We start from the raw sequence: 9853 nt of genomic DNA, 5'->3' as shown, positions 1-9853 counted from the left end.
TTTTGTTATGGCTACAGCATAGCGTTACCTCTGTATATAGTTAAGACTAATCACTATAATGCATGCAACTTAACCCTCGCTCGGAGTGTTAATCATGTGTCTATGCTGTTGCCGTGAAGTAAACATAAATCCATAAACTGCCCAAAACATCAAATGTATAGACCACATAGCTTATGATTCAAATGTCTTGAAAATTATTACAGCCTATATCTTTAAGCGCTGACTTCTCTGTAGATAAATATTGCAGTAACATTAAAAATATGGATGAAATCATGAAATCATGACTACTGAAGGTGAATTGCATAACTACTTTAAAGGGCTTTTTGCAACAACAATTAATAATAGATTCATATATTAAATCATTACTGCTAAATAGCCATTATTGGGTTATGCTTCTCATTTAAAAGTAATGATTACTGCCACACACACACATACACACACACACACACACACACACACACACACACACACACACACACACATATATATATATATATATATATATATATATATATATATATATATATATATATATATATATATATATATATTTCTTTTTTTTTTTTACAGATTCAAAAATAAATATATTTTAAAAGCATAAATAAAAACATTATTAACTTATTATCATTTTTGTTTTTGTTTGCTAGTTTTTTCTTTGACCGTCCTAAACTTAACCCTCCGATATACAGGTACAGTCTCCCCGTTTTAAAATAGATATCAGCAAAACATATAAAGCCCTCTCTGGAAGGTCTTTAAGACCAAGAGGTTTTAGCCTGCCGTGAGGGAGGGACTTCCCGTCCTCACCATCAAGATGAGTTGCCAGAAACTGTGGGCTGCAGTTTCACAAGAGGACTGCAGAGCTCTGGTACAATGTGGCAGATCAATAAGCTCAGCAGAGGTTCCTCACATATTTGAAACAATATTAGTACTGTGCGTATTACAGGTTGACAGAGGTTAAAGAGAAAACCATAAGTACAAATGGCGCTATCAAGTTATAAACATTTTCCACACGGTGTCAGACGTGTCGTGATTATTTGCAACAGTACACATTTATGTCAAATATGAGCGTAAATACGTTGATTGTTATACTTAAACAGGGGGAAGGCTCCAGTTGGAAACTCTTATCTTTGGATGAGTCATGGGCTATAATTGGTCCGTGATGAGTCCACGTGCAATACTTCCATAAGCAGTCGTCTAAAAGCTATAATGCGTTTTTCATCTGAAGAAAGACAAACATTCAGCAGAGGCCAAGCGGGGGGGAAAAAAAACATTTGGATAAGAGAATTCCCCAAATACAAATTAAATTGAAAACGACACAGCTCTTCAGATGAGAATTTTTTTTCCTTAAACTTTATTAAAGAGTCGTATTATTGCATTTCATGCATCACAACATTACAGCGACCCGTCTTACCTCGGAGTCTAAAAATGCTCATGATGAGTTCAAAAAAAAACACGGGACAGAAGGATAATGTCTGTGTCTTATTTACTAACAGCATGAGTAAAATTCTGTAATTATAAAATGGACGAATACACTTATTATACTATTTATTTTAAACGTCCGTGGCGTTTATACAAATTATATAAACATAATTAAATGCCATCTCTGTTATCATTTGTACGTCATACAAGCTTTGATGTATAATGATATTCAGTACAATCTTCTAGAATTGAAAAATGTCATTTCTTTCATTGCAGAAACAATTTTAAATGACATTGTGAGCTTTTCTAAGATTCCAATGGATTTGGCCATATCAGCCCAATTTTGACATATTAATGATTAAATGTAACATGATTAAAATTATAAAAACAAATGTTGCATTAGCATGTATACATAAACATAAAAACTGATTATAAGTTTGATTATAAGTCTGTCATCTAAACAGGTAATTTCTTAATTAAACATAAGCAAATTACGAATAAATAATTCACAGGTAAAAAAATAAAAACGTGAGTGAAATGTATATGTACATATTTTATTATTTCCCCCAATAAAACTAAAATGCCAAAATAAATGTTTGTCCTATGAGGATATTATACTGATGACAGCAACCATATACATGCTTTCATATATACAATTAGAAAGCACCCAACAGTTTAACAGTTTATTCAGTACAGATTTCTCTGCATTTATTTTTGTTTTGCTTGTTTTCTCGATTCTTATTTATTTGCATCTTTTTCACCTGTAAAAAATTTTATTTATTTTTTTTGTTTTGACGCTAGATGTCAAGATGGCAGCCATCCTTCAGTTATCACAGTACTGTACCTTTAAGATGGACAGCATCAGCACTGTGATAACTGAACCAGGGCAGCCTGTCAAATCAAGCAGTCAGGGCAGTAGTTCTTCACACATCTTCTTGTCCGTGTTCACTCTGGCATGCTTTAAACGTCGGAGTGCGATGCTCACTGCATTCGAAGATATAACAATCAATATACAGCACAGGCTAAAAAAACTTCGCATTTCCATCTGCGTGCGTTACAGGAATGAGTAGACGAAAACGTTTTTTTTATTAAACACAACTTGTACAAAGTAGAAATGAGAATATCACGACTGGACTTCGTGCCATATTTTCATTGGATACGCTGTATTAGATGTCAACTCCCTATCCGACAGCGAGATATTCAATACCGTCGTTTTGAGCTTTAATTATTCATACACACCACCCCTGTGACGACGGACTTGTTATGATGACTCGGACTCCTCCCTCTGTACTTCGCTCTCGCGTTTGGCAGAGCGTCCGGCCCCGCCCACATCCCTCCGCAGGCCCCGCCCACAACATCCCCGCCCTCCCCGCGAATCTCTTCTTGTAAACAACTCCATCAGCGCGTCGTGTTTGCCATCTCAGGACAGTGGAAACGCCTGCCAAATTATGACAAAACATCTGCCTAACATTCCTCTAGCTGCCGTTTTGGGGGAAAAGGAGAGAAAAACATTTCAATAGGTTAAAACGGGAATACATTAGCTGCCACAGCGTGCCTCGGCTTCTCACAGGCAAATGTTAATGGCTGATAAAAGTGCTTTTTGTAATAAAATAATTTACGTAGGGAACATTCGAGCAATAGCACTTATGCATGATACTATATATGAAATACAAGACGTGTTTTGAGCAAAAAGCCTGTTAGAACGTCACGAGGTCAGTATAGTCTACAATCAATTATACATAAGTTATTACACGAAACGGCATTACATGAACGTACGTCATATAATATCTCAACAACTATTGCAAATAGTCTGCGTGTATATCAGCTGCTTTGCTTGCTATGTCGATGGGTTTATTTGTCCGATATCTTGTAAGTCGTCTTATTGTATTGTAGTGATGCGCGCTAACGCCCAACGGCGCGCGCACACACCCCTCTCTTGGCAAAAACAAACACCACATACTTCTAACGCGAAAACATTAATATAATAACACCACCACGGATAGACATACGTACCGTTCCACCGACTGCAAAAGTACTTACCTGCATTTTCAGCGCTGAACTCCCTTGTTTACGTGAATATTTTTAATGACGCAGCAAGCCTTACAGCGAACAACGTGATTGTCGCCATTTTTTGTTGTTATTGAAATCTTCAAGCCATGTGACAAGAAAAATAACACGCTTCCGGGTCCCGACGCTCAAAGTTCACCACTTTCTCTAGCGCAGGGTGACTCCTGCCGTATAGGTTTTAAAAGTCGACCGATTTTGATATTGCACAGCCGAGGTGAGCTGCGTTTAATGTGTCTTATGTTCTGACGCCACCGTAAGGCACCTCGGAAATAAATGTTTGACATGGGGATTATAGCCGACTGTTTCAGGGGGTTTTAACCTTTTTGTCTCGAAGGCCACCTGTGTAAAATATTTCCTGTGGAATGTTTTAAAGTGACGATGACATAACAGCGCGTTTTTAAACTTTTTATTGTCAGCAAAAAAAAAAAAAAAAAAAAAAAATTAAAAGACTTATTCTCTTACTCTAAGGGGTGGGTCTGTGCTATTCAATAAAAGCAACGGTCGTGCAATCGACTAATTAAAATACAAATATGTGAAACTTTTGTTTTCGTGTTTAAGAAAACCTATAATTCTGTTACAGTTTTTAGATGGGTTTTATGATTTTGCAATCATGCCTTCAGTGCTCAGTGGCTCGTTTTTTTTCACCTACATCACAGTCAACAAGTGTATAATGTCCTCAAACCAGACAGGGGGCAATATCATACCAGTTTTCCCTACGACACAGCTCGTCGCCTGTGAAGGGAACAGCAACCGTGTTCCTAATGGCACTGTGCGCTCTGTACTGCAATATACGCAGCTTCTATAGCTGTATTATTTTGTCATACAGCATCTGAAGGCTTTATTTTATTCTGGAAAGATGCTCTTGCAAAATAACAGTCACGTGACTCCGACCCTCCGAATAGCCATATTATGAAAAGTTGGTTATATTTGCGCAAACAGTGCCACTGTCATCAACTGTGCATGCAATACAAAATATTTAGCTTGCGCTGTTTGGGGTTGTTATACAGTGCGCTGCGACTGAATACTACAAAGTCCAGATTCCTGTGCGGTAACGTTACAGCGCGTGCATATTTTTCAGCGAGATGCTGTACCGGAGGCGTTTAAAATAGGGCGTTTATGCTTCTCCTCCATTCATTTGCAGAGAGGAGACGTTCACGTCCACATAAAGAGCAGTAGGCGGCGCGTCAGAGAACGGCTGCCCTGTTTTAATGAACGGTGACAACGGGCTCCGCTTTCAGCGTTGAAATAAGAGTTTAACAGTGCGATATTCCGTCGGCCGGGTAAGTTTGTTTGTTTTCAGCCTTTAACTTTTAAAGTCGTTTCTTTTTGTATGAATCGGTATGTTTACTCGATGTTACAGGTCCCCACCCCTCATTCTGCACCGAAGATCCGCTTCAACGGAGCTGCAAAATCTGAATTGTGGCGCAAACGCGCACTACGCTGCATTAAATAAGCGCACGAGCCGAACGATTTCACGTGCAGCGCCGGACTCCTTCGTTGTAAACGGGCAGCCCAGCGAGGAAATGTCTAAGTTATTCAGGGCTGTTATCATGGGTCCGCCAGGCTCGGGGAAGGGGACCATATCGGAGAGGATCGCGCACAATTTCGGCCTCACACATTTATCCAGCGGAGACTTTGTTCGGGAAAACATCGCCGCGAAAACTGGTGCGTGCTTTCCTAAAACGCAAACTTCATTTTCGTGCACGCTCGTTAGCCCCGGATTCCTACAAACGCTAGATAGGCATCTCGCTAGGGTTTAAAACACAGCCACTGCAAAACAAGGGTTTCGATGATCATATGAAGGGACGCGACCACCGTTTTGGCTTGTGTGTTAATATTAGGGGTTAATATTATCGATTCTTTATCTTCAATATCTGGTCTTCCGAGTGATGTTAGTATAACCCCGGGCGTGTGATGTGCGAGTTCATGTGAGGTGAATGCCTTAAAAAGTTGCCATGCTGGCAGGATGCCACTCCACATTTCTGTTTTATTGGACTGTTGCTATGCTCACCTCCCTTATTAAGACTTCAGCTGGCATCCATACATCTAGATAAAGACGGAGGAAATGCAGTGCTAATCAACATAATGTGTAGCCTTACATAGAGTACATTTATTCACGCTCGGTAAAGTTATCGTGGTAGGTAGATCCTTTTAGTTTAAAGCCTCAGGTCGGAAAGAATATAGCTTTAAAAAGGAAAATCGTGATTTAGGTAAGTTGTTGGATTAACACACATTTTTCTCATTTTATATTACATTTCTCTGGGACTTTGAAAACCAAAGAAATACACTAAAAATCAATAGTTGATGCAAACTGTAAAATGGCATTAGGACATTTATGATGTTCTGTTATTGGTATGCTTGTAGATAAAAATTATCTCTAATGCAACTGTTGCAATCTATTTTATGATTAACACTCCAGTTGCTGGTTAAAATCATGTGATTAATAATTGATTTTCCTCAGTTAAAGTTTATGTGTGCATTTTAAGCATGAACATAAGTAGAAAAAATATATTAGAGTCATATTAGCTTTCATTCTTAGTGTAGAAGATATGTATTCAATTCATTGTTGTTGTTGTTTTCTGCAGAGGCTGGTGTTCAAGCTAAAACGTATATAAAAAAAGGACTGCTTGTACCAGACCATGTCATGACACGACTTCTGCTGCCTAGATTGGAGGAGATGACCAAATACAGCTGGTTGTTGGATGGTATGGTGGTAAATCCCATTCACTACTTGATATTTTTGCTATACGTTTTTTGCATTTGCTTAAGATACAGCCAAAGCTAAATCTCCTTAAGGGAAATCATAGGGAAGTTTCATTTCTTCATTCAACAGAAACTCAAAACAAGTGTTAGGAAGTAAGCTAGGGGTATTGAAAGTGTCTTGCCTGTTTCTGTTTTATCAATTGATTTGTGAAACCAGGAAGTTAAGATGTAACGACTGCTAGTTTAGAAACTCCCAAGCTCCTAAAATAGAATGTAAGGATATCAAACATTGGCTGAAAAGATGTGCAGCGTGATCTACAGGTGCATGGAGTCAAACTAGTGTTCATTTACCGCAGGACTGTAAACATTAAAAGTGAAACTACAAAGGCTAATCCCATATCTTAATATTGAAGTACGCGAAGAAAAAAGTAACTACACTCAGTTCTTAAAGATGAATGTAGATCCCCCACTGGCAAGTCTATGATGATACAAAACGCTGTAATACCCTGCACCCAACAAGGATGTAGTATTGCAACACTTGACATTCATGCATAGTTGCGAAACCACATATTGCAACTAAAGTGACATTTCAAAATGATATTTATTTATAACCTAAATCTAATATTGTAAGATGTTATAATCAAATATGAAAGGAAATGTAATCACTCATGTGAATAATCCATTTTGGCCCGTTTTCAAGTATCGGAAGTCATCTTGTGCGCTCGCCTTCCAGGTTTTCCTCGAACACTAGCTCAGGCTGAAGCCCTGAACAGTGCCTGTGATCTGGACGTGGCCATCAATCTCAACATTCCTCTGGAAACACTGAAGGAAAGGCTGCGACACCGATGGATACATCCCCCCAGCGGCAGAGTCTACAACATGTGCTTCAATCCTCCCCGTGTCCAGGTCAATATTGTAGTCTTTCAGCTAACTGTGGCTCAGTTCTCTCAAGTTAAAAAACGTTCTTGATGTGATGTTAACAGAATGTCTGTTCCATTGTGCCGTTGTTTCTGCAAAAGAAACCCTCATATTATTTAAACCGATACAGCTCAGTATCAGTGTATTTAGACTGATAGTAAGTAATGCTTTTAACTTTAAAACCCATCGATTTTAGACGTTACCATTGTTGGTTGCTTTTTTTTTAGTCTGGGTGACTCCTTGAGCAGTGCGCAGTTGAGAAACAACTGTTTGTGAGTGTGACAGAAACAGTGAGAATGAAACATTTTCTTCAGATTCTTCGAATGGAAAAAGGTTAATGCTTCTGCATGGGAGAATTTAGATTTTCTCTTTTAAACTACTCTTATAAAACTCATTACCCTCTTGCATTCGTTCCAGCGCTAAAACGGCTTAACAGGCCTTTGAAATGACTTCAAAATTACAACCAGGTGTTTGGATCTAGCAATTAAAATTAGCTTATGCTTAGGCCATCCAAGGTGTAGAGGTGTTTCTTCACTAAAAACATTAGATAAAATGACACCACCTGGAATGAGAATTTAAACAGCTGATAAAAACATCAGAGTGATCCACAAGTAATCTACTTTCAGTCCGTTAATTAGTGTTCAGTGAAGTAAAAAGCTTTGTGTTTGTATTAAAAACTAAATAAAGAGGTTAACTTCAAACCATTGTTTCAGAGCTAAAACCGTTTTAAACAAACATGTTGGTGGGTGAGAGAACAACAGGGATGATGTTTTTCATTGGAGGGAACGCTATTATGATTTATGGAGTGGTATTTTGCAGTGCAATAAAGTTAATTACTTGTGGATTATTGTGACGCTTCTATCAGCCGTTTGAACCCTCGTTGTGAAAGTGGTTTTCTGCAGTGAATGCTGAGAATCCATTGGTTAGCAAGTGATGTAATACTAAACGTCTCCAGATCTGTTCTGATAAACATACAATCTCCTCTACATCTCAGATGGCTTGAAGGTGGGTCCATTTTGAGCATATTTTCAGTTTTGGGTGAACTATTCCTTCAACTGCATCCTACTGACATAAAAAAAATGCTTTTATTATCATTATATCCATCTTTCTTGTAGCTTGTACTATTCCGGACAATGTTGGAAACTTTGTATTGCTAGCATTACATGATAAATCAGTTGTTGGGTTCCTCATTTGCATTTGATTTGAATAAAAGAATAAATGCAAACATACGCAATCAAATCATGACAGCTTTGCTGATATCTGTTGTGTTTACAGGGGATAGATGACATCACGGGAGAGCCATTAATTCAACAGGAGGATGACAGACCAGAAGCCTTGGTGGCCAGACTGAGACACTACAAAGATGTCGCAAAACCTGTCATAGACTTTTATAAGTATGCTCATAATCAATACTTTGAGTCTTAAAATCTTTTTGTCCTTCTGTAACGCTCTTGTTCAGTTGTTCACTAAAAAGCATTGCAATTCTGTGTTAAAGGGCTAAAGGCATCCTATACACATTCTCGGACACAGAGACAGACCGGATCTGGCCGAATATCAGCGCACTTCTCAGCACAAAGATCCCCAGCATCCAGTCAGATGCTCGATGTGCTTCAACTCACTGAGGGAAAGACAACGGTGTGGCCTCGTCTCAGAGGAGGAAGAACTGACCGCACTTGGTTTCCAAAGACTCCGTGCATTTTTTTTGTTGCAACTTGTCCAATGGTAGCGTAGTGTTATTCGTAGCGCTAGCTTTAATTATTTGTGTTCCTGAAGAGTTTTAATACAGTTGAAGGACTTGTTCTCTGCTTTTAGCATTTGCTGGAGTCTGGAAATCAGTCAGGGTAAAATTCAACTTATATCTAAGAAGTACAATACTTTATATCATCTCTGTCTGTGATGTTTGCCTTTCTTATCGATTTTATAGCAGTGCTACCATTCTTCTATGTACCATAAAAATGTATAATTATTTTTTATGTGCTTTACAAGCTCTGTAATCCAAATATGCCAGATATGCCTTGGAGAATTTCAATTTATTGAAAACCGGGCCTTATTCTTTGAAATGCATTGATAGAATGTTTAACTGTTAAAATCAAACCAATATACGAGTAACGCTTTTAGCAAATGGCAGTGTATAAGTATAATGTTATAAAATTATCCTATGTCTTACTGCCATCTTTCATAAATACTGTTCAGTATAGCAGTTTTAAGAGCCATATCTGGAAGAGCCGTTGATATAAAATAATCCGCTGGGGATAACTGTGACTGTTCAACCAGAACAACAGTGACGCTTTTGTTTTTTGATCAAGAAGATTAAAACACAGACTTTATGAAAAACCACAGATTATATTACAATTAGATTAAAATTTGTCCCTGAAACATAGAGAAGCTCAAGGAGCGTTTTATAGGTGTCAGTCTGTGTCTGTATTTGTCTTTGTCTATTTTTCTTTAATTCTTTCTTGCTTCCTGTTCTCTCTCCAGTGTTCTGTTTCAGACTATGTCAGGTTTATATGCCTGATAAAAAACGGAATGGAGAGAACACTGAAAATATCTCCACACCTTCTCGTTGTGCAATACCATATACAAGAATCTACATGCTTGAGCTTTCCTCTTTTTCCAAAGAAAATAAACTTATTTTCACAGAAATGTTGAATGTCATATTTTCATTTGAATTTAATCCATGTTATTAATTTTCACAGAAATGTTCACAAGTGGCATAATACATATAAAAACATATTCACAACACATA

The 9853-nt window shown here is 37.9% G+C and overlaps 1 protein-coding gene and 1 long non-coding RNA gene across 4 annotated transcripts; one reads left to right on the top strand and one right to left on the bottom strand.

Moving 5' to 3' along the window:
• Positions 1–1322: 1322 nt before the first annotated feature.
• On the bottom strand, positions 1323–3550 carry LOC122346521. The gene is made up of 2 exons (XR_006251140.1): positions 3460–3550; positions 1323–2898 (listed from the first exon to the last, which is right to left on the bottom strand). It is a non-coding gene; the product is annotated as an uncharacterized LOC122346521 (long non-coding RNA).
• Positions 2890–9750, top strand: ak4 (adenylate kinase 4). Of its 3 annotated transcripts, none has more exons than XM_043241216.1 (7): positions 2890–3131; positions 4628–4766; positions 4847–5151; positions 6072–6191; positions 6923–7095; positions 8383–8501; positions 8603–9750. In XM_043241216.1, exons 3-7 carry the CDS (start codon positions 5010–5012, stop codon positions 8727–8729), a joined length of 681 nt encoding a protein of 226 aa, XP_043097151.1. In that variant the 5' UTR covers positions 2890–3131; positions 4628–4766; positions 4847–5009; the 3' UTR covers positions 8730–9750. The 3 variants fall into 3 exon arrangements, with proteins under 3 accessions (XP_043097151.1, XP_043097149.1, XP_043097152.1); XM_043241214.1 differs by lacking the exon at positions 2890–3131 and adding an exon at positions 3566–3700; XM_043241217.1 differs by lacking the exons at positions 2890–3131; positions 4628–4766; positions 4847–5151 and adding an exon at positions 5190–5696.
• Positions 9751–9853: the final 103 nt, after the last annotated feature.

The sequence above is a fragment of the Puntigrus tetrazona genome, chromosome 6 (assembly GCF_018831695.1).
Source record: "Puntigrus tetrazona isolate hp1 chromosome 6, ASM1883169v1, whole genome shotgun sequence".
In the NCBI taxonomy this organism is placed as follows: Eukaryota; Metazoa; Chordata; class Actinopteri; order Cypriniformes; family Cyprinidae; genus Puntigrus; species Puntigrus tetrazona.
The sequence above is the reverse complement of the archived record's forward strand: the minus strand, read 5'-3'. Positions and strand labels throughout refer to the sequence as shown.